At 36.4% G+C, this 26,003-nt stretch overlaps 2 protein-coding genes across 10 annotated transcripts in view; both read right to left on the bottom strand.

The window, feature by feature from the left end:
• The window catches only part of DIAPH2 (diaphanous related formin 2), a 1,001,991-nt gene that overhangs the window by 741,395 nt on the left and 234,593 nt on the right, over nucleotides 1-26,003 (bottom strand). For all 9 annotated transcript variants that reach the window (XM_059156886.1, XM_059156884.1, XM_059156888.1 and 6 more), the window contains one exon: nucleotides 20,398-20,537. In XM_059156886.1, the coding sequence (XP_059012869.1) occupies nucleotides 20,398-20,537 (140 nt within the window). The remainder of the gene's footprint in view (nucleotides 1-20,397; nucleotides 20,538-26,003) is intronic.
• On the bottom strand, nucleotides 17,218-18,846 carry RPA4 (replication protein A4). Its single transcript, XM_059158479.1, is given in 6 exon segments — nucleotides 17,218-17,765; nucleotides 17,767-18,128; nucleotides 18,131-18,242; nucleotides 18,244-18,320; nucleotides 18,322-18,424; nucleotides 18,830-18,846. Coding segments are annotated over 6 exon segments (729 nt in total). The 3' UTR covers nucleotides 17,218-17,707.

Raw genomic sequence — 26,003 nt, 5'->3', positions numbered from 1 at the left:
TACTAAAGTACAAAGAGGTTAACAGAAAATTTAAAAAGGAATAAAAAACACATGGAAGCAAATGCAAATGAATACATGACAGTCTAAAGCCTTTGGGATGCAGCAAAAGTGGTCCCAAGAGGGAAGTAAATTATAATATAGGCCTACCTCAGGAAGCAAGAAAGCACTTCAATATGTAACCTAAACGTAAACCTAAAGGATCAAGAAAATGAACAACAAATGAAGACTTAAGCCAGCAGAAGAAGGGAAATGATAAAGATTACAGCAGAAATAAACAATATAGAAACAAAGAGTAGAACAAATCAACAAAACTAAGAGCTGGGATACATTACATTCTTTGAAAAAAATGAGTAACACTGATAAAACCCGAAGCAGACATGCCAAAAAGAAGAGAAAAACATCATGGGAATAACATCAAATAAATAACATCATGAATGAAAAAGGAGAGATCACAACCAACACCACAAAAATACAAGTATAAAAGAATATTATGAAAAAATATATGCCTACAAATTGGTCAATCTGGAAGAAATGGAAAAATTCCTAGAAACATACAAACTACCAAAACTGAAATAAGGAGAGATTGAAAATTTGAAAAGACCCATAACCAGCAAAGAAATTGATTTGGTAATCAAAAATCTTGCATCAACCCAAAGTCCAGGGTTACATGGCTTCCCAGGGGAATTCTATCAGAAAGTTAAAGGAGAGTTAATAACTATTCTTCTCAAACTTTTCCAAAAAAATAGAAATGAAAGGAAAATTTTCAAACTCATTCTGAGTTGAGCATTACCTTCATATTAAATTAAAGACGCCACTGAAAAGGAGAATTACATGCCAATATACCTGATGAACATGGAATCAAAAATACTCAGCATACTAGCAATCTCAATTCAATAGTACATTAAAAGAATCATTCACCGTGATTAAGTGGGATTTATTCCTGGGTTATATGAGTGTTACAATACTCTCAAATCAATCAACATACTACACCACAATAACAAAGGATGAGGACCATATGATCCTTTCAACAGATGCGGAAAATGCATTTGACAGAATACAGCATCCATTCTTGATGAAAGCCCTCAATAAAGTTGATAAAGATGGAACACAACTCAAAATCATGAAAGCGCAGGGACAAAAGAACCACAGGTAATATCATCCTCAGTGCGGAAAAACAGAGCTTTTCCTCGACAATCAGGAACAAGACAGGGAGGACCGTTCTCACCATTATTATTTAACATAATATTCTAAGTCTCAGTCTCAGCAATCAGACCAAAAAAAGAAATACAAAGTATCCAAATTGGCAAGTATTAAGTTAAACATTCAGTATTCACAGAAAACATGATATTCTATGTAGAAAACCCAGAGTATGCCACAAAATAATGACTAAAAGTCATACATCAATTCAGCAAAATCGCAGAATATAAAATCAACATACAAAAATCTGCTGCATTTCTATGCACCAGTAATGAAGCAGCAGAAAAAAAAATCAAGGAATACATACCATTTACAATTGCACCACAAATCATAAGATACCAAGGAATAAACCTAACCAAACTATTAAAATATCTGTGCTCTGAAAACTAAAGAACACTTACAAAAGGAACTGAAGAGGACACAAAGAAATGGAAAAACATTCCAGGGTCATAGACTGGAAGACCAAATTCTGTGAAAATTTCTATACTATGGAAAGCAATCTATACAATGCAAATCTTATCAAAATAACACCAGCATTTTTCACTGAGCTAGAACAAACAATCCTAAAATTTGTATGGAAGCACAAAAGACCCCAAATAGTCTAAGCAATCCTGAAAAAGAAAAACAGAACTGGAGACACTGATTCCAGACTTCGGGCTATACTACAAAACTTTAGTCATCAAGCCAGTATGATACTGGCACAAAACAGACACATACATCTACAGAACAGAAAATTCAGAAATGGACCCAAAAAAATACGGTCAGCTCATTTTCAACAAACCAGGAAAGAATATGCAATGGAAAAAAATCTCTTCAATAAATGGTGCTGTCAAAACTAGCCTTCAGCTTGCGGAAAATGAATCTGGACAACTTTCTTACACCATACACAAAACCAAATTCAAAATGGATGAAAGAACTAAATATGGGCCAGGAAACCACCGGATTTCTAGAGGAGGACACAGCAACCTTTTTGACCTCAGACGAAACACCTTCTTACTATACAAGTCTCTGGAGGAAAGGGACACAAAAGCAGAAATGAATTATTAGGATTTCAAGATAAAAAGCTTCTGCACAGCAGAGGAAACAAACAGCAAAACCAAAAGGCAGTCTAAAAAAAGATAAAAGATATTTCCAAATGACAAATGTGATATAGGGTTAGTACCCAAAATCTATGAAGACCTTAACAAATTCAACACCCAAAGAACAAATAATGCAGGTAAGAAATGGACAGAAGACTTGAATGGACATTTTTAGAACGAGGACATACAGATGGCCAAAAGACAAATGAAAAGATACTTAACATCCTTCATCATCAGGTAAATACACATCCAAACCATGATGAGATACCACCTTACACCTTTCAGAAAGGCTAAAATTAACAATTCAGGAAATAACAAATGTTAGTGAAGATTAAAAGAACAGAGTAACCTCTTATATTGTTGGTAGGAATGCAATCTGGTGCAGCAACTCTGGAAAGCAATAAGGAGATTCCACAGATGAATAAAAATAGAACTACCCTACAATTCAACAACTGCACTAAGAGATATTTATCTAAGGTTTAGAAAATGCAAACTTGAAGGGTACATGCACCCGAATATTTATAGCAGCATTTTCAACAAGAGCCAAACTATGGATAGATTCCAATTCTCCACTGAGTAATGAATAGATAAGGAAGAAGTGGTGTATATATACATGATAGAATACTCAGCCATCCAACAAAATGAAATCTTGCCATTTGCAATAACATGGAGGGAGCTAGAGTGTTTTATGCTAAGGGAAATAAGTAAGAGATAGATAAAATACCATATGATTTCACACATATGATAAATTTCAGAAACAAAACAAATGAGTAAGAAGGAAGAAAGAGAGAAAGACAGAGCAACGGGCAAAGCAAGAAACAGATTCTTAACTATACAGAACAAACTGTTGGTTACCAGAAGTAAGGTGGATATAGAGATGGGTTAAATAGGTGAAGGGAATTAAGGAATACACTTGCTGTGATGAGGAATGGGTGATGTATGAAGTGCTAAAATCACTGTATTATTCACCTGAAACTAATTATGCTGTATGTTAACTAAATGGAAATTAAATACAAACGATAAAAAGAGATTAAAAACTACACAAGAGATATTACAAATAAGAAAATGGATGGGGCCAAGCAGGACCAAGTTCATCTACAAAGGAGTGCAGGTTCAATACCAAGGAGAGCAGCGGAATTCCAGAGGAGGAGAAAGCAAATCATGGAACTCATGGCTTTCTACCCGTGATTCTTTAGTCTTGCAGTTAATTTAATTTTTTTTGCAATTATTTTTTCTTCTTCTGCTAAATTTTTTTAACTTTTACCTTTTAATTTTTTAACGTTTTTAAACTAATTTATATAATATGGTAAAGGGAACAAGCATCAAAATGCAGGAGGTACAGAGAACAACCCTCAAAATCAACAAGAATAGGTCCACACCCCGTCACCTAATAATAAAATTTACAAATCTCAGTGACAAAGAGAAAATCCTGAAAGCAGCCCAGGAAAAGAAGTCTGTAACATACAATGGTAAAAATATTGATTGGCAGCAGACTTATCCACAGAGACCTGGCAAGCCAGAAAGAACTGCGATGATATATACAGAGCCGTAAACGAGAAAAACATGCAGCCAAGAATACTGTATCCAGCTAGGCTATCATTGAAAATAGAAGGAGAGACAAAAAGCTTCCAGGACGAATGAAAACTGAAAGAATTTGCAAATACCAAACCAGATCTACAGGAAATACTGAAAGGGGTCTTGTAAGCAAAGAGAGAGCCTAAAAGTAGTAGATCAGAAAGGAACAGAGATAATATACAGGAACAGTCACCTTACAGGCAATGTAATGGCACTAAATTCATCTCTCTCAATAGTTACCCTGAATGTTAATGGGCTAAATACCCCAATCAAAAGACACAGGAGGGGCGCCTGGGTGGCTCAGGGGGTGAAGCCGCTGCCTTCGGCTCAGGTCATGATCTCAGGGTCCTGGGATCGAGGCCCGCATCGGGCTCTCTGCTCAGCAGGGAGCCTGCTTCCCTCTCTCTCTCTCTGCCTGCCTCTCCGTCTACCTGTGATTTCTGTCAAATAAATAAATAAATAAATCTTAAAAAAAAAAAAAGACACAGGATATCAGAATGGATTAAAAAACAAAACCCATCTATATGTTGCTTACAGGAAACTCATTTTTAGACCTGAAGACACCTCCAAATTTAAAGTGAGGAGGTGGAAAACAATTTACTATGCTAATAGACATCAGAAGAAAGCAGGGGTGGCAATCCTTCTATCATATCAATTAGACTTTAAGCCAAAAACTGTAATAAGAAATGATGAAGGACACTATATCATACTCAAAGGGTCTGTCCAACAAGAAGATCTAACAATGTTAAGTATCTATGCCCCTAACGTGGGAGCAACCAACTACATGAACCAATTAATAACAACATCAAAGAAACACATCAACAATAATACAATAATAGTAGGGGACTTTATCACTCCCCTCACTGAAATGGACAGATCATCCAAGCAAAAGATCAACAAGAAAATAGAGGCCTTACATGACACGCTGGACCAGGTGGACATAACAGATATATTCAGAACATTCCATCCCAGAGCAACAGAATACACATTCATCTCTAGTGCACATGGAACATTCTCTGGAATAGATAACATTCTGGGTCCTAAATCGGATCTCAACTGCTATCAAAAGATTGGGATCATTCCCTGCATATATTCAGACCACAAAGCTCTGAAGCTAGAACACAATCACAAGAGGAAATTTGGAAAAAAACCAAATAAATGGAGACTAAACAGTATCCTTTTAAAGAATGAATGGTACAACCAGGAAATTAAAGAAGAATTGAAAAAATTCATGGAAACAAATGATAATGAAAACACAACGGTTCAAAATCTGTGGGACACAGCAAAGGTAGTCCTGACAGGAAAACATATAGTGAGTGGTACAAGCCTTTCTCAAGAAACAAAAAAGGTCTCAAGTATACAACCTAACCCTACACCTAAAGGAGCTGGAGAAAGAACAAGAAAGCAAGCCTTAACCCAGCAAGAGAAGAGAAATAATGAATATCAGAGCAGAAATCAGCGAAATAGAAACCCAAAAAACAATAGAGTAAATCAATGAAACTAGGAGCTGATTCTTTGAAAGAATTAATAAGATTGATAAACCCCGGGCCAGACTTATCAAAAACAAAAGAGAAAGGACCAAAATAAATAAAATCATGAATGAAAGAGGACAGATCACAACTAACACAAAAGAAATACAAACAATATTAAGAACATATTTTGAGCAACTCTACGCCAACAAATTTGACAATCCAGAAGAAATGGATGCATTCCTAGAGACATATAAACTATCACAACTGAACCAGGAAGAAATAGAAAACCTCAACAGACGCATAACCAGTAAGGAAATGGAAACAGTCATCAAAAATCTCCAAACAAACAAAAGCCCAGGGCCAGATGGCTTCCCGGGGGAATTCTACCAAACATTTAAAGAAGAACTAATTGCTATTCTCCTGAAACTGTTCCAAAAAATAGAAATGGATGGAAAACTTCCAAACTCATTTTATGAGGCATCACCTTGATCCCAAAACCAGACAAGGATCCCATCAAAAAAGAGAACTACATGGGGCGGCTGGGTTGCTCAGTGGGTTAAGCCTCTGCCTTCGGCTCAGGTCATGATCTCAGGGTCCTGGGATCAAGTACCGCATCAGGCTCTCTGCTAGCCAGGTCAGGAACATGGCAGGAATGTCCATAATCACCACTGCTATTCATCATAGTACCAGAAGTCCTAGCATCAGAAATCAGACAAAAAAAAAGAAATTGAAGACATCCAAACTGGCAAAGAAGAAGTCAAACTATCACTCTTTGCAGATGATATGATACTGTATGTGTTAAACCCAAAAGACTCCACTCGAAATCTGCTAGAATTTGTACAGGAATTCAGGAAAGTGCCAGGATATAAAATCAATGCACAGAAATCAGTTGCATTTCTCTACACCAACAACAAGACAGAAGAAAGAGAAATTAAGGAGTCAATCCCATTTACAATTGTACCCAAAACCCTAAGGTACCTAGGAATAAACCTAACCAAAGTGGCTAAGAAACTATACTCAGAAAACTATAAAGTACTCATGAAAGAAATTGAGGAAGACACAAAGAAATGGAAAAATATTCCATACTCCTGGATTGGAAAAACAAATATTGTGCAAATGTCTATGCTACCTAAAGCAATCTACTCATTTAATGCAACTCCTATCAAAATACCAACCATTTTTTTCAAGGAAATGGAACAAATAATCCTATAATTTATATGGAACCAGAAAAGACCTCGAATAGCCAAAGGAATATTGAAAAAGAAAACCAAAGTTGGTGGCATCACAATTCCGGACTCAAGCTCTATTACAAAGCTGTCATCATCAAGACAGTATGGTACTGGAACAAAAACAGACACATAGATCAATGGAACAGAATACAGAGTCCAGAAATAGACCCTCAACTCTATGGTCAACTAATTTTCGACAAAGCAGGAAAGAATGTCTAATGGAAAAAAGACAGCCTGTTCAATAAATGGTGTTGGGAAAATAGGATATCCACATGCAGAAAACTGAAATTGGATCATTTCCTTACACCAGACATGAAAATAGACTCAAAATGGATGTGAGAAAGGAATCCATCAAAATCCTTGAGGAGAACAGAGGCAGCGACCTTGTTGACCTCAACCGCAGCAACATCTTCCTAGGAACATCGCCAAAGGAAAGGGAAACAAGGGCAAAAATGAACTATTTGGGGCACCTGGATGGCTCAGTGGGTTAAGCCTCTGCCTTTGGCTCCAGTCATAATCCCAGGATCCTGGGATCGAGCCCTGCATTGGGCTCTCTGCTCAGCAGGGAGCTTGCTTCCCTTCCTCTCTCTCTGCCTGCCTCTCTGCCTACTTGTGATCTCTGTAAAATAAATAAATAAAATCTTTAAAAAAAAAAAAAACTATTGGGATTTCATCAAGATCAAAAGCTTTTGATCTTGATGAATAAATGGTGTTGGTAAAATGTATCGGCCACATGCAGAAAAATGAAATTGGACCATTTCCTTACACCACACATGAAAATAGACTCAAAATGGATGAAGGACCTCAATGTGCAAAAGGAATCCATCAAAATCCTTGAGGAGAACACAGGCAGCAACCTCTTTGACCTCAGTCGCAGCAACATCTTCCTAGGAACACTGCCAAAGGCAAGGGAAGCAAGGGCAAAAATGAACTATTGGGATTTTATCAAGATCAAAAGCTTTTGCACAGCAAAAGTTAACAAAACCAAAATACAACTGACAGAAAGGGAGAAAATATTTGCAAACGACATACCAGATAAAGGACTAGTGTCCAAAATCTATAGAGAACTTATCAAACTCAACAGCCAAAGAACAAATAATCCAATCAAGAAATGGGCAGAAGACATGAACAGATATTTCTGCAAACAAGACATCCAGATGGCCAACAGACACATGAAAAAGTGCTCCATATCACTCGGCATCAGGGAAATACAAATCAAAACCACAATGAGATATCACCTCACACCAGTCAGAATGGCTAAAATTATATTCTGCCTTTATGGATCCCATTTCAACAGGTGATTTTCATGTTTGAACTGCCTGATGTGAGAGGCTACAAACCTATAACTGCTGACAAGGTGGAAAATCTCCCCAAATTAGCTGTCCATCTAACAGCAGTTGAAGAGCTGGGGTCATGGAGCAAACACTGTTTTCTAAACCACACATATCTTCTTTGAACTAACCACACAAAATACCTGCACTCCAGGTTGCTAGCTGGGATCTTAAATGTGAATTCTCATCTAACTAGCCCCTCTCAAAAGTCAGGCGGAGATGATAGATATAATGGGGGAGAACCTTAGGGACATTTCTCAAGTACACTTTGGTAGCAGGTTAGATTACTGGAAAACTGCATACCAGTCGTATTACTCTGGGTCATTGGAGAAACATCTTGATTTTTTTAAACTAAAGGCACTATGTAGGATATACACATTCATAGAAACCCTGTCTACTTTATAGAATACCATCAAAGATGTACTCTCCTGTGTTGTTCAATACTCCTTATTTAAAGAACCACAAAATGAAAACCTGCATTCAGAATTACAAAGAATGTTTTCCCTGAAAAGTAGATGTACTATCAAGTAACAGCTATGTCTCTCAGTACTTTTTCCCCTTCACTACAAGGAAAAGGGAACTATTATAAATTCATGTAATTACCTGGTACTGTCCTTGGCTTTTTGAAAATTATCACCTTCTCTCCTTGTTTACTTAGTTTGTACTTTTACCCTCATCTTAATGGTAGTGAGATACCTGCATCTTTCTGATGTTATAATTGCTTTAGTAATAGTCCCACAATAATAAGAGAAGTATATAAAACTCTAGTATATGCCCAAGCCATTTAATTAATTTAATCAAAATTAAAATATGTAAAAATGACAGATATTTATATGTATTTTCTTCAAGACTGTTTTGAACATACAGAAAATACAAAAAATATGTAAGATGTTTTAAAATAGGGGTGCCTAGGTGGCTCAGTCAGTTAATCGTCTGCCTTGAACTTAGGTCATGATCTCAGGGTCTCAGGATCAAGCCCGATATCGGGCTCCTTGATCAGCGCAGAATCTGCTTCATTCTCTCTTTCTGCCCCTCCACCAAACCGTCCCTCACTCATGCTCTCTCTCTCTCTCTCAAATAAATAAAATCTTCAGAAAATGTTTTCAAATAGAAAGGAGCACCTGGATGGCTTAGACATTAAGTTCTGCCTGTGGCTCAGGTCATGACCCCAGGGTCATTTTATAACTACTTATCCAGTAACAATTTCTAATTATTTTACTTAACCATTCATTTTATAAATTAAAACAGCATTTAAAGGAGAAAATGCATTGCATTGGTGGAGTGTCATGTGTCAAATAATAATAAAATAAATACAAACATAAGACTCCTCATTTACTCCACCTTCAAGCCTGTATTTTCTCTAAATAAAATACTTTAGAACTTGAGTCACTATTTGCTTTTATGTTTTTGTTTTAAAAAGGAATATACTTTATTTTTAGAACAAGTTTGCCTTTATTATATGATATAATATTGGAGGGGCACCTGGGTGACTCAGTGGGTTAAAGCCTCTGCCTTCGGCTCCAGTCATGATCCCAGGGTCCTGGCATCGAGCCCCACATCAGGCTCTCTGCTCAGTGGGAAGCCTGCTTCCTCCTCTCTGCCTGCCTGGCTCTCTGACTACTTGTGATCTCTATCGGTCAAATAAATAAATAAAATATTTATTAAAAGGTATAATATTGGATCTACCTTAAGTTAAATTTGTGTTTTGAAGCTAATGTTATGTAATTAAAAATTCACTATCACTTAATATTTATGATACCAACTTAGCTAAATAAGCATGGATATGGTTGCTATCAATTCCACTGACCAAGATTTTAAAATAAAATATAAAAATGGACATAACTGAATTTACTATTTTCTATTCTATGTAAAATGTACTAAAGTATTCTTAAATGATTTAGGCATATGAAAGTTAAAGCGAACAAATTTAAAATATCAATATTAAACAAGCCTAGTTTAAGAATACTACCCATATGCCGGATTATGATATGTGCTCACAATTTTAAGTCCTGTTTACATTATTGCATCATAAAAAAAAAATCCTTATTTCATTTTTCACAGGCACTCCAGTGCAAAATGTTCAAAAAGTACTGATCTATATATACATTTATATTATTTTTCCATGTAATGTTGGCTGTTTTGCAAGCTTTTATTAAGTTAAATAAAGGCTGTTTAAAGAGATATTAACACCCATAATTCAGAAAATGCTTTCTATTCCTAATTTTTAGTACTGCCATGAATCACCGATTTTTACTATGATGATTATATTAAAATGCATATTTATTAATATGTTTGGAAAATGTTTAAATCTAAAGTTAGAAAAAAGAAAGTAAAAACGAATGTTCCAAAGATAAGCAAATAAATACACATAAATAAACTCTAATAGACTCTTGAAAACACTAGTGGAGGAAGCTATCATCAAAGAAAGTGAATATAGACACTATGCCACCAGATAGGCAGATAATTAAAATTATAGGGAAAATAGAAAAAACAAGCTGTAGGGCAATTTTAGCAACAACTGTGAAAAGAATTCTATACAATCACAATTCTCTGACACTATGATTCAAACCAGAATTTGTTATTTTGTCCCGTATTAAGAAAACTCAGTGACAATGATTTATTGCAATGCATTCCTTCATATTTTCATAAAATATACTGCCAAATAGCTATATATCCTGTAATGAGTTGGAAGTGAATAAAATTGTTCAAACTCATTTGTCATTTCTCAGCAGGCACTGTTCCCTTTCATAGACTTTATCAAACAAATAGGCTCAAAAATCCGTAATAAGACAGTTCTCATTCTAAAACACACAGACCATGGTTGGTACATGCAACATTTAATGCAATTTGTGATCACATACCAGTCTTTACTTTATAGTCAAACTCACAAATTTTTAGGGTGTTAGAGTTGTAAACATTCAATTTCATTAATTCACTAGGCAACCCTAAAAAGGTATGTGTAGCTTATGAATATGGTTTAGATCAATCCAACAGGTTTCACTCCTGTGAAGGAAACGGCTCATTCCTTTTCTCTGATAACACGTAAAAATTCATGGTGACAAAACAGTGCCAGATTGATGAAAATTCATTTTCACTTCAGAAACTTGAGTCACTATTTGCTTTTAAATTTTTGTTTTTAAAAGGAATATACTTTATTTTTAGACCAAGTTTGCCTTTATTATGAGATATAATATTGGAGGGGCACCTGGGTGGCTCAGTGGGTTAGAGCCTCTGCCTTCAGCTCGGGTCATGATCGGAGATGGAGAACCTATGGAGAACAACCTATGGAGAACCATAGGATGTTACTGATGACAGGCCAATATCCACATCAAATCACACATTATTGTATGTAAATTACACTGTATCAGCCACCATGAAACAAATAAAAGGGCAAGAGGGTCTCTTCCAAAAGGAGTCAAAAATCTAAATGAGAAAAGCAGACATACATTAATATACTTATTACAGAGCATTAAGCAGGTATAGAAGAACATAAACAGTAAAAAGTAAATAAATAAATAAATCCAGGGAGTGAACAGTGAGGGAGTAATTTGGGAAATAGCCAGTTAGTGATACATTATATATGGTATTTTTAAATAACTGCATTTAGCAGAAAATAAGGAAATGACTTCAATAGTCTTTATATAATTTGAATGATTATGTAACATATGAATTTGAAATTTGTGACTCCATTTAATATTCAGAAATGACTGTACTTTGAGAGTGTTTGTAAAGCTATTAGTATTAGTGTGCATGTTTATATATTTACTCTACTAGGGGCTGGGCTGAAAAAAAAATAAATAAATAAAACTGTAGTAAGGAATAGAAAGGGAAATTAGATAATAGATTCCATTTACTATAGTAGCCAAGAACCATAAGATAACTGGGAATAAAACTAATCATAGAGGTAAAGGATCTGTACTAGAGGAACTATAGAATGCTCATGAAAGAAACAGAAGAAGACACAAAAAGATGGAAAAGCATTCCATGCTCATGGATCAGAAGAATAAACATTGTTAAAATGTCTATACTGCCCAGAGCAATCAATACTTTCAAAGCCATCCTGATCAAAATTCCACCAGCATTTTTTAGAAGTGCTGGAACAAACAATCCTAAAATTTGTATAGAACCAGAAAAGACCCAGAAAAGAATTGCTAAGGAAATTTTGAAAAAGAAAAACAAAGCTGGGGGCATCATGTTGCCTGATTTCAAGCTTTACTACAAAGCTGTGATCAACAAGACAGGACAGTACTGGCACAAAAACAAACACATAAACCAATGTTAACAGGGTAAAGAGTACAGATACAGACCCTCAGCTCTATGGTCAAATAATCTTCCACAAAGCAGGGAAAATATACAGTGGAAAAAAGACAGTCTCGTCAAAAAATGGTGCTGGGAAAATTGGACACAATTCAAAAAAATAAACTTAAAATGTATGAAAGACCTCAACGTGAGGCTGGAATCTATCAAAAAGCTAGAGGAGAACATAGAGAGTAACCTCTTCGACATTTTGCCACAGCAACTTCTTTTAAGATATGTCCCCAAAGGCAAAGGAAACACAAGCAAAAATGAACTTTTGGGACTTCATCAAGATCAAAAGCTTCTGCACAGCAAAGGAAACAGTCAACAACAACAACAACAACAACAAGAAAAAAAAAAAGAGGCAACCCACGGAATGGGAGAAGATATTCACAAATGACACTAAAGACAAAGGGCTGACATCCAAGATCTATAAAGAACTCCAAACTCAACACACACGAAACAAATAATCATGCCAAAAAATGGGCAGAAGACATGAACAGATACTTCTACAAAGAAAACATACAAATAGCTAATAGACACATAAAAAAATGTTCATTATCATTAGTCATCAGGGAGATTCAAATCAAAACCTCAGTGAGATACAAACTTACACAAATTGGAATGGCCAAAATTATCAGGACAGGAAACAAGTGTTGGAGAGGATGTGGAGGAAGGGGAACCCTCTTACACTATTGGTGGGAATGCAAGTTGGGGCATTCCATTGGAAAACAGAGTGGAGATTCCTTTGAAAATTAAAAAAATAGAGCTACCCAATGGACTGGCAATTGCACTACTGGGTATTCACCTAAAAAATACAGATGTAGTAAGCAGAAGGGCCATATGTGCCCCAATGTTCACAGCAGCAAATGGCCACAACTGCCAAACTGTGGAAAGAGCCAAAAATGCTCTTCAACAGATGAATGAATAAAAAAGATATGGTCCATTTATACAATGGATTATTACCCCTCCATCAGAAAGAATGAATACCCAATTTTTCTATCAACTTGGATGGGAATGGAGGAGATTATGCTGAGTGAAATAAGTCAAGCAGAAGAAGTCAATTATATGGCTTCACTTACTTGCAGAGCATAAAGAATAACATGGAGGACATTAGGAGAAGGAAAGGAAAAATGAAGAGGGGAATTGGAGGGAGAGATGAAGCATAAGAGACTATGGATTCAGAAACAGAGGGATTTGGAGGGGAGATGGGTAGGGGCATGAGTGAACCTGGTGGTTGGTATTAGGGAGGGCACGTATTGCATGGAGCACTGGATGTAGTGCATAAACAATGAATCTCAGAACACTGAAAAAATAAAATTAATAAATAAATAAAGGCCAGCCAGACCTGGCATGAGGCCTGGGGAAAAAAACAACAAACAAACAAACAAAAAAACCTACGCTAAGGAAAGAAATCAGTCATGCGAAAGCAAATGCCCAGATTCTTTTTTTTTTTAACTTTTATTTATTTATATGACACAGAGAGAGAGATCACAAGTAGGCAGAGAGGCAGGCAGAGAGAGGGGGGGAAGCAGGCTCCCCACTGAGCAGAGAGCCCGATGTGGGCTCGATTCTAGGACCCTGAGATCAAGACCTGAGCTGAAGGAAGAAGCGTAAGCCACTGAGCCACACAGGTGCCCCACAAATGCCCAGATTCTAATAAACATCAGGTTTTAAAAGGAGATATATACCAAAGATTTAGAAACTGCTATCTTCAATATTTTAAAATCAATTACACTTATTTACACCTACAACAAGACAGAAGAAAGAGAAATTAAGGAGTCAATCCCATTTACAACTGCACCCAAAACTATAGGATACCTAGGAATAAACCTAACCAAAGAGGCACAGAATCTATACTCAGAAAACTATAAAGTACTCAGGAAAGAAATTGAGGAAGACGGAAATGGAAAAATGATCCATGCTCCTGTATTGGAAGAACAAGTATTGTGAAAATGTCTATGCTACCTAAAGCAATCTACTTATTTAATGCAATCCCTATCAAAATCCCATCCATTTTTTTCCAAAGAAATGGAACAAACAATCCTAAAATTTATATGAAACCAGAAAAGACCTCGATTAGCCAAAGGAATATTGAAAAAGAAAGCCAAAGGTGGTGGCATCACAATTCTGGACTTCAAGCTTTATTACAAAGCTGTCGTCATCAAGACAGTATGGTACTGGTACAAAAACAGACACATAGATCAATGGAACAGAATATAGAGTCCAGAAATAGACCCTCAACTCTATGGTCAACTAATCTTGGACAAAGCAGGAAAGACTGTCCGATCGTAAAAAGAAAGCCTCTTCAACAAACGGTGTTGGGAAAATTGGACAGCCGCATGGATAAAAATGAAACTAGACAATTTCCTTACACCACACACAAAAATAGACTCAAAATGGATGAAGGACCTCAATATGAGAAAGAAATCCATCAAAATCCTTGAGGAGAACACAGGCAGCAACCTCTTCGACCTCAGCCGCAGCAACGTCTTCCTAGGAACATCGCCAAGGGCAAGGCAAGCAAGGGCACAAATGAACTATTGGGATTTCATCAAGATCAAAACCTTCTGCACAGCAAAGAAAACCGTTAACAAAACCAAAAGACAACTGACAGATTGGGAGAAGATATTTGCAAATGACGTATCAGATAAAGGGCTAGTATCCAAAATGTATAAAGAGCTTAGCGAACTCAACACCCAAAGAACAAATAATCCAATCGAGAAATGGGCAGAAGACATGAACAGACATTTCTGCAAAGAAGATATCCAGATGGCCAACAGACACATGAAAAAGTGCTCCACATCACTCGGCATCAGGGAAATATGAATCAAAACCCCAATGAGTTACCACTTCACACCAGTCGGAATGGCTAAAATTAACAAGTCAGGAAATGACAGATGCTGGTGAGGATGCAGAGAAAGGGGAACCCTCCTCCACTGTTGGTGGTAATGCATGTTGGTGCAACCACTCTGGAAAATAGCATGGAGGTTCCGCAAAAAGTTGAAAATAGAGCTACCCTATGACCCAGCAACTGGACATTTGGAGATGGAGAAGAGAAGTGAGTTGGGGGAAATTGGAGGGGAAGACGAACCATGAGAGACTGTGGACTCTGAGAAACAAACTGACGGTTTTGGAAGGGAGGGGATAGGGGTCTGGGGAAACCTGATGGTGGGTATTAAGGAGGGCATGTACTGCATGGAGCATTGGGTGTGGTGCATAAACAATGAATTCTGGAACACTGAAAAAAAATAATTTTTTTAAAAAAAGAGTCTATTTCTTGGTTTGCCTCTTTTTGTTCTCCCTGTGTATGTTATCTTAACTTCCACAAAGGAGTGAAATATAATATGGTATTTGTCTTTCTCACTGACTTATTTCAGTTAATATAATACTTCTAGCTCCATTCATGTCACTCCAATGTCAAGATTCCGTTCATTACGGCTGAAGAATAATCCATTATATATACATATGCATGTGTTTATGTGTGTTTGTGTGTGTGTGTGTGTGTACACATACACACACATACACCACACCTTCTTTTGCCATTTATTAGTTGGTAGACACTTGGCTCTTTCCATAATTTGGCTATTGTTGATGATGCAATATAAACATTGGGATGCAAGTGTCCCATCAAGTTATTGTGTTTGTATACTTTGGGTAAATACCTAGTAGTGCAATTGCTGGATCATAGGGTAGCTCCATTTTTAACTTTTTGAGGAACCTCCACACTGTTTGCCACAGTGGCTGTACAAGTTTGCAATTCCCACCAACACTGCAAGAGATTTCCCCTTACCTTGCATCCTCACTGACATGTTGTTTCCAGGGTTGTTATTTAGCCATTCTGACAGGTGTGAGGTGGTATCTCATTATAGTTTTGATTTATATTTCCCTGATGATGTGTGATGTTGAGCATCTTTTCATGTGTCTGTCCTCCATTTGTATGTCTACTTTAGAAAAGTATCTAATCATGTCTTCCACTGATTTTTTAACTGGATTATTTGGTTATCAGATGTTGAGTTTGATAAATTCTTTATAGATTTTAAATACTAACCCTTTATCAGGTACATAATTTGCAAATACCGTCTCTCACTTTTCTCACCCCACAGGTTTCTTTTTAGTTTTGTTGTTTCCTCTGTTGTACAAAAGCTTTTTATCTGGATGAATTCCCAACAGTTCACTTTTGTTTTTGTTTCTCCTGCCTCAGGAGACATCTCTAATAAGAAGTAGCTAAAGCCGATGTCAAAGAAGTTATGTGTTGTCCTTTAGGGTTTTAATGGTTTCCTGCCTCACATTTAGATCTTTAATCCGTTTTGAATTTATTTTTCTGTATGGTAAAAGAAAGTGGTCCAGTTTCATTCTATTGTATATTGCTGTCCAGTTTTCCCAACAGCATTTGTTGAAGAGACTTTTTTCCATTGGATATTTTATCTTGCTTTATTGTAGATAAATTGACCATATAGCTGTGGATCCACTTCTGGGTTTTCTATTCTGTTCTATTGATCAATGTGTCTGTTTTTGTGCCAGTACCATACTGTCTTGAGGTGGTAACATTTTCTGATCCGTAAGAGCGAAACAGAAATTGAGAAAAATACAATAATTTATATTTCTCAAATTATACTCAAAATACAACCTACATTTAGGAGGTAAAATAATATGATAATTACTAAGAATTGTGACAGCAGTAATAATATTAGTTTTGATTTGAAAAATTTATTCAGTCAATTTAGAATCAATTTCAATGTAAATGCATACACTTCATATGTCTAAGAGCCATAGATTAACAACCCTACGTGGATTCAATTGTGAATTCTATTCTTCAGCTTCCTCAGGTTTAAAAATCTCTGCCCAAAATAATAGATAGTATTTCCCCAGGATTGGTATCTTATCCTCTAACGTTTGGCTCACATGCAAAGCAGGACTGGAGAGGAAGGGGAGCACTGGCCAAGTCATTTACCTTCTAAACAAATCTATGGTAATAAAAGCAAATCACTCAATAAATACTGAACTGAGCAGTTGAATTCATAAATTGCTCTCTTTAGCACTTTCAAACTAATCTATTACTATATTTAGCAAGAGATAACAGGACTATAAGTTAAATCCAAACACAAAAAATAAACCTAGTGTAAAAACAATAGAATTTTTTTTCATCTCTTAACTGGTTCCCTGACTCCATCTGTATTCTCCTAATATATGGATATGTCAGAAACAGAAACTCCCACATAACAAATAATAATTTTCAGGTATTTTCCGTCATTTCCTCTCCCAAATTCATTCATCCAGGGCTATTTTCACTTGCTTGCTTGTAAATCCTACAAAAAGTCTAGTCAATTTATCCATCGCCATCTCCACCTGAGCTTCCAACAGTTAGAAAAACAGAAAAGTTCAAAGCATTTGGAAAAGCAGTAAGGTTCTAAAAGTATGCCAGTTGATATATTTTGTTGAAAAAAATCTACTTCCTAAAAGTCAACAGTTTAAAATTCACAGAAGGAGACGAGGATCTTTGGAAAATGAAAAATCTTTTCATCACTTTAATGAGCAGATTTAAAATGCTCTTCATCCACAGTGGGGTAGATGTAGCCCTCAATTCAGATACTCAAGAGACTGCTTGATGGCCCTGCCGCTCAGGCTATAAAGCTGGGTCTGGAGCTCATGTACACTTTTGCTTTCCCCTTGAGGACATTCATGGATCAAACGCAGAACATCCTTGTGGATGAAGTCAAGGTGGTAGTACTCGCCATACTTCTGGACCTCATTTATTTTTGATGGCGCACTGGGTCCAGAGGCCACTTTGTGGGCTTTATCCAGCATCATATGTGCATTGACTGTTTCCAGAATATGTGTGGTGAACTCATTCATGTCCTCCAGGACTCGGATATTCAATACCTCAAGGCCCTTTACTTCTTTAAAACATCTGAGGATACCAATCACTTTGACATAACTTCCACTAGAAGAAGCGACATGCCCTGTTTTGCTTTATTTCTTCCGAGCCACTGGCGGACCTCAATAGGCTTGGTGTTCATATCATCAATTCTGTAAAGAATGTAGTTTGAAGCTCTCTGGCCTTCTGATTATCCCCACAATAGAGACCTGGGAAACTTCAATTCCCCTTATCTTGAAAACACTGTCAACCAGGGTGGAGGTGAAGCAGCTGGTTTACAGGACAAGGTATAATACCCTGAATTCGGATCCTGGATCTTCGAGTTTTCGTAGCAGGAGCTTCACCACCCTGAGATGGCTGGTCATTGCTTCACCACCCTGAGATGGCTGGTCATTGCTTCCAAAAGTTTCACCCACAGCAGAGATGCTGCCATAGCTCACGAAACCATTCTTACTCATCTTAAGAAGAGCTCAGAGAGATTAGGAGGTAGGTTTTCACTTTAGTCAGCGAGTTCCTCAGGAGGGCTCTGACTGCTTCAAACAGCTACCACCAGAAGTTCGATGTGTGGTGATGCAAGCAGCCTCGAGCAACCTATGGAGCCAATCAGCTACCAAAATGCTGTTCTCTCCAACTAATGAGGACCTACCAACTTCTCACCAGGTCCCATAATTCTTTGGAGTTGTATGGTAGTTGCTGGCCTATATTTTAAAGGCCCCACGTATTATTTCAAGCCTTTTTTGCCATCTGTATAAAATGCATTTTTATTAGGTACCCCTCCCCTTCATTCATAACTGCCACAACTTCTTCAATAGTCACTTCTTAAATATTCATTTATTCACCCACATAATTTTCAGAGCACTAAGTGCACTATGGTAAAGAGCTATAGGTTTATATGGCAGAGGTAGCAGGTGTGTGGGGGCAGGGCACAAAAATGGTTATGGTTCTCAAAGAACTCACATTCATTAAATCATTTGTTCAATCATTAAAACCAGAAGCATTCTAGATGGTCATCATATTCAAAAGTAAATCACATCTTACCCCTGCCTTTTTAAGTTTTGTTTTTTATTATTATAGAATTGTAATTTTCCAGTTATTCTGACAAATACACTATCAGTAAAAAGAAATAGCTGGTATATTTCAATTCCTACATCAATTCAAGTGAGCTCTAAATTATTTTCAAGACTCTACCAATAGGTCGGAGAAATACAAAATGTGGTCTCCATTAGATATTAGGAAAAACATGAATAAAATCAAAATACCATTTCTGTACACTTTTATGCAGTAATTTGTGAATTACTATAGCAATTTATATGAATATCTCCCAGAATATTTTCATATTACATTGAAAAGCCATTTTTCCTCATAAAACATGTTATTGGGGTTATAATTTAAAGGTTTATGATTATATAAAGGTTTATGATTAATAAAGAATATCATAAGTGACATAAGTCAAGCAGAGAGAGTCAATTATCATATGCTTTCATTTATTTGTGGAGCATATCAAATAGCATGGAAGACATGGGAAGTTAGAGAGGAGAAGGGAGTTGGGGAAAATTGGAAGGGGAGGTGAATCATGAGAGACTATGGACACTGAAAAACAATCTGAGGGGTTTGAAGTGGCGGGGGGTGGGAGGTTGGGGTACCAGGTGGTGGGTATTATAGAGGGCACGGATTGCATGGAGCACTGGGTGTGGTGAAAAAATAATGAATACTGCTATGCTGAAAATAAATAAATTTAATTTTAAAAAAAAGAATATCATTGTTGGAATCCACCACTGGCAAAGAACTTCATTAAAAATACTTTGATATTAGAAAATAACCTAAACTTGTAGAGCTTTGAGTTTATTAATACTTTCTCTCATTTCTTTTACTGGTTAAAATAATTTAATTTTGGTATGCCAAATTACAAAAATATGTGAATAGTAGATCTAATACTTATAGAAAAAGAACTGTATTTATTTTTCAGTCAGAAATGGATAATACCAGAGCCAATATACTTAATTTGTTTTACAAATAAATATAATACTTGTTACCTTTGCACACAAACTACCAAGTAAATGTGGATATTTAACTTCTGGATCCATGTTTTATATAATAAAAGAGGAATTAAACATGTAAGTAATACCTGTATTCCTAAAATTGCCCAGTATTAAGATATCAGGATAACTGTATTTTATCAAATGTTTACAACTTAATAATCAGACATTGCTGTTTTATTAGCTGACATCAGACTGTTCAGAAAAGCTTGAGGTTAAAATGATGTAACTGATTGTACATCAACAACTACATTCAGTAAAATTGCATGATCTATACCAAAATGTTAAGAACCACCCCACCTACCTGACAGGATTGCTGGTTAAAGAAACCCTCAGAGATTCAAGGCAGTTAAGAAGTTTCTCATCTGAAATACCAGATCGTAATTCATGAACATATTCTTGTGAAGACAAGGTACATTCATGTTTGCTGTTTTTCAGCCCTCCCTATAAAAAAAAAAGAAATCACATTTTAAAAAAACAACAGGTTTTGAAAGAACTTTTAAAATAAAATAATGCACAGACCATGCAAGTATTTTATTATAGAAAAATATGTGCGTAGTGCTATGCACTTAAAAATTCTTGGTCATAGAAATAACGAGGTAAAATCAAGTTATATACATATCTCAACCCTACCCTAATCCTCATTTAAAAAGAAATTACACTGCTAGTACTCATAGTCTAAAAAGACTATGGACGTGAGATTAAGTGTCACTGACAAGGATGCTTAAATTTACAATCCAGGCACTAACATTAACCCACAGAATGAACATTTACAAATCGTCTTATTAAATTTCCTAGTTAATATGCTTCTGTTCTATACCGTAAAATACAGTAAAGAATTTTTAATATAAAACATTACAGATAACCAAAAACTACTGAAATGTATCAGAGAATTAGCCTAACTCAAAAAACAAGTGAAAACAGTTATTAAAATGTAAAACAGTACAGTCTCCATTTAGCATGTTAATCATATTAGTCTAAAGTATTCACTACTTCCCAACTATTCGTTCCTATGTTACTCCCATGTTGTATATTAATTTAAAAAAGTCATCAAATAACCTGGTGATTCACAGACCTGTACCCCTGGGGATAATAATATATGTTTATAAAAAATAAAAAATTAATAATTCAAAAAAAATGAAAAAAAAGTCATCAAATGCATTTATCTGATAATGACTAGTTTTTAGCTTAATTTCCAATATACATGGGGTTATTCTAGAACTCATTATCTCAACACAGCTCCTTAGCTTCATCACCTTGCCATAGTAACTATATAAGTAGTTTGGAGAAAAGACTGAAAGGAAAACACCATCAACACATTCATTGCACTAATAACTCAGTTTCACATTCTAGATATACAGAATCATATACATAATCATTCTAGATATATATTACAAATGTATTCCCCTGAATTAAAATTCTAGTTTGAGTCAAATATTTCAAGTCTGTACTAATCACACTTAAGTTTCTTTAAGTACCTAAGCTAGAATAAGGAAAGTGATTTGGTTTGGTTTGGTTTTTTCCCTAATTTGGTAGAAGTTATATCATTTGAGGATATAAAATTTTTTAAAAATGTGTTAACAATGAGAAATGGATTCCACAGGGTTGCATGGTGTTTGGCTTTTATCAAGAATGCCTCCTGGGGCGCGTGGGTGGCTCAGTGGGTTAAGCCTCTGCCTTCAGCTCAGGTCATGATCCCAGGGTCCTGGGATGGAGCCCCACATCCAGCTCTCTGCTCTGTGGGGAACCCGCTTCCTCCTCTCTCTCTCTCTCTCTCTCTGCCTGCTTCTCTGCCTACTTGTGATCTCTGTCTGTCAAATAAATAAATAAAATCTTAAAAAAAAAAAAAGGAATGCCTCCTCACTGCAGAAATAGACATTCTTAATGTCTGAATTTTTTAAAATTCCATTGAATAGTAAGTATCTGATAAAGTCTTTTTTTAAGATTTTATTTATTTATTTGAGAGACAGAGAGAAAGACAGCATGAGCAGGGGGAAAGGCAGAGGAGAAGTAGACTGCCTGTTGAGCATGGAGTCATACATGGGGCTCAATCCCAAAACCCTGGGATCATAACCTGAGCCAAAGGCAGATGCTTAACCAACTGAGCCAACCAAGCACCACTTTAGTCTGGTACAGTCCTGCAGCAACTTGTATTCCCTTCTGGTGCTGTAGCACTATAACTATTATAAAACTTAAGACACTGAGGCAAAGGTCATTATTTATGTCTATCACCCTTCTAGATTCAGAACTCTATGCGAGATATCTAACACAGTGATTCGGTTTAGTGAGCCTCAAAGGAAGTGTGCTATTATTGTATCTGGCCAATAAGAATTACAGAACAAGGAATACAGTTTCATAGTTTTAGATCACTTATTTTGTATAATTCATACTAACTTGGTATTTTTATTTGTTAGGATATACAGATGCTTAAGACTTCTGCTGAATAAATCACGACATAGATAGCAAAGTATCACCATGAAATCTTTTCCACATTCCTTTTTTCTTATTTTTTTTTAGATTTTATGTATTTATTTGAGAGGAGAGAGGGAGGGCACAGGGGGAGGATGAGAGAGAGAAGCAGGCTCCCCACTGAGCAGGGAGCCTGATGTGAGGCTTGATCCCAGGACCCTGAGATCATTACCTGAGCCAAAGGCAGACGCTTTACTGACTGAGCTACCCAGTGTCCCATTTCTTTAACTTATTTACCCAACACTTAGGGCTGTAGAACCACAAAGAATGATAGGAAGTAAACATTTATAGTATAAAATGGTGCAAGTCTGCAGTCACAAACCACTTTCATATGACCCTCAAACCCATTTTCATAATTAATGGATAACGAGGCCCTACCAATCCTTCCCTGGAGGCTTGTACATGAGTTTATTACTGTAGAATGACCTTTGTATTTGCTGTTTACTCTGCCTGCAGGATTCTTACTCCTAATATCTCCATCCCTAATTCATCATCTAAGTCTCAACCCAATAGTGCTCTCACTACCACATTCATCATCACATCATTTTATATCTCATTCATAGTATTAGCTCAGTGTAACCTTACATCATTCAGTACTCTACTTGTTTACTGCGTCTTCACTATAAAAACATAAACTCTATGAGGCAGGAATCTTGCCAACACTGTACACCATTTTGTCCCCAGATCTTAACACAATGCTTTTTAAGTAGTCTACATGTTGGGCACTTTAACATGGGACTTGAACTCAAAACCCTTAGATCAACACCTCAGCTTAACCAACTGAACCACCCAGGAGCTCCTCAAAACATCTTTCTTTAATTTGTGGATGGATGGATGGATGGATGGTGAGTAAACAAATGGGTGAGTAAACAAATGGGTAAATGTCTGATGAGTTCAACAAGCTGAAACTTCAAAACTTAGTTTAAACGATTTGCTTCACAATATTACAGTACTGAGATGTTCCATTACCATATATTCAGAAATGCTAGTGTAGACTAGGTAAACTGAGACCATGTACGGCATTCTAGGAAGAGCTCAAACTGTCACTGGGCTTAATTGTGACACCTTCACTTATCTAGGTAAACTTTGAGCAGACTATTCAACTAATCTCTATAAACCTGTTTACTCATTCATGATATTGGGTAATAGACACTCACCCCTCATGTTTATTTTAAGGATTAAGTGAGAGGATGCATATAAAGTGGTCAAAACAGGCATTTTGTATATGTTGTCTCATAGACAAAGTAAGCTGCTCAGAAATGTTTGTTCCCTTCGTTATGGTCATGGCTGAGGTATTTGTGCCTCATAGAAAAGCTGTGACAGCCCAATACCTTAGGACACCCTCCTCCCCCAACTCTTAGAAACAGGTTTAAATTTAAATTATGTAATTTAAGATACTCTGTGTTTATAAGGACTGAAAGGAACCTAATGGAGCAATACAAGAAATACATAGCCTTCTAAAACAAATACGTTTTATCAAGCTTTCATGGGTTTTAACATAAGTTCATACTTGAAGATTAAGAAAACATAATAGCATATAAAAGATGAGATGACCATTAAGTATGAGCTCATCTAATAATATCATTACAAAAATAGAAAACCATGCTCACTGTCCATGGTCACCTAATTAGTGAGGTTGCAAGAATAAAACACGAATATTCTGGTCCTCAGGTTACTTCTTTTTCCACCATATGTCACTTTCTCTCAATACTGAATAAAAAATCAGAGCACCAACTACTTAATTATGAAATCTGTACTACAAATGCCAAAGTATCTTCAGCACAATCAATATAATGCAATATGTTAAAGAAATCACAAAGAAACAAAACAGTGCAATAGATTAAACAAATTCTCACTATACTTAATAGAACTGTAATACAAGAATGACTTATGATTAACATCCTGTTCTGATACTGAACAAAGTAAACTACTAGATAATGGAAAGGTAATAATGGAAATTTTAATTAGCTGATCTGTATGAGACTAATGAAAATTACCACTGTGCTCATTTGATCTTTAAAAAATAATGCATACAAAGTTAGCAATTAGCATGTATCATGCCATTCCAAAGCTAGGTTAACAAATAGTTTTCCTAATTTGAAGGCATTCCTTAATTTAGAAATCATTAGGATAGAGATAAGGATCAATGTGACTGTACTTATGTTACTCTAACATAATACACACAAAAAACCAAAAGATACTTTGGGCCAGTTTAATAATTACATTCCCTTAACTCTGACATGAAATGTTAATATCAAAATCAATGATATTCTAAAAAGAACACTTTAGGATTACAATGGAGATACTTTTTTTAAAAAAGGTTTTATTTATTTATTTGACAGAGAGAGATCACACGTAGGCAGAGAGGCAGGCAGAGATAGAGGTGGAACAGTCTCTCTGCACCCAACATGGGGCTCAATCCCAGGACCCTAGGATGACAACTCCTGCCAAAGGCAGAGGCAGAGGCCTTAACCCACTTAGCCACCCAGGTGCCCCAGAGATACTACTTCTAATATTGCTATTTATTTATTTTTATTTTAATTCCAATTAGAAGACATATAGTGTCGTATTACTTTCAGATGTACAACAGGGTAATTCACCACAACACAATACCTGGGGCTCAACATAGTGCATTCTTTAATCCCCACCAGCTATATAATTCATCTATCCCGCCACCCTCCCCTCTAGCAACCATTCTTTCTTCTCCATAATTAAAAGTCCATTTCATGGGGCACCTGGGTGGCTCAGTGGGTTAAAGCCTCTGCCTTCGACTCAGGTCATGATCCCAGGCTCCTGGGATCGAGCCCTACATAGGGATCTCTGCTTAGTGGGGAGCCTGCTTCCCTTCCTCTCTCTGCCTGCCTCTCTGCCTACTTGTGATCACTGTCTGTCAAATAAATAAATAAAATATTTTTTTAAGTCCATTTCTTGATTTGTATCTGTGTCTCTCTCATTTTTTCCCTATTACTTGTGTGTTTTGTTTCTTAAATTCCACAAGTGAAATCATATGGTATTTGTCCTTCTCTGATGAACTTTTTTCACTTATCATAATACAATTCCAACAATCACTGTTTATGCACCACACCCAGTGCTCCATGTAATATGTACCCTCCTTAATACCCATCACCAGGCTAAACTATGCCACAGCCCCCTCTAAAACCCTCACTTTGTTTCTCAGAGTCCATAGTCTTTCATGGTCCATCTCCCCCTCCGATTTCCCCCACTTCATTTTCCATTCCTTCTCCTAATGTCCTCCATGATATTCCTTATGTTCCCCAAGTAAGTGAAACCATATGATAATTGACTTTCTCTGCTTGACTTATTTCACTCAGCAGAATCTCCTCCAGGTGCAAAAGCTGGGTATTTATCCTCTCTGATGGCTGAGTAATATTCCATTGTGTATATGCACCGTATCTTCTATATCCATTCACCTGCTGAAGT

Source organism: Mustela lutreola, chromosome X (genome assembly GCF_030435805.1).
Source record: "Mustela lutreola isolate mMusLut2 chromosome X, mMusLut2.pri, whole genome shotgun sequence".
Classification (NCBI taxonomy): domain Eukaryota; kingdom Metazoa; phylum Chordata; class Mammalia; order Carnivora; family Mustelidae; genus Mustela; species Mustela lutreola.
The sequence above is the reverse complement of the archived record's forward strand: the minus strand, read 5'-3'. Positions and strand labels throughout refer to the sequence as shown.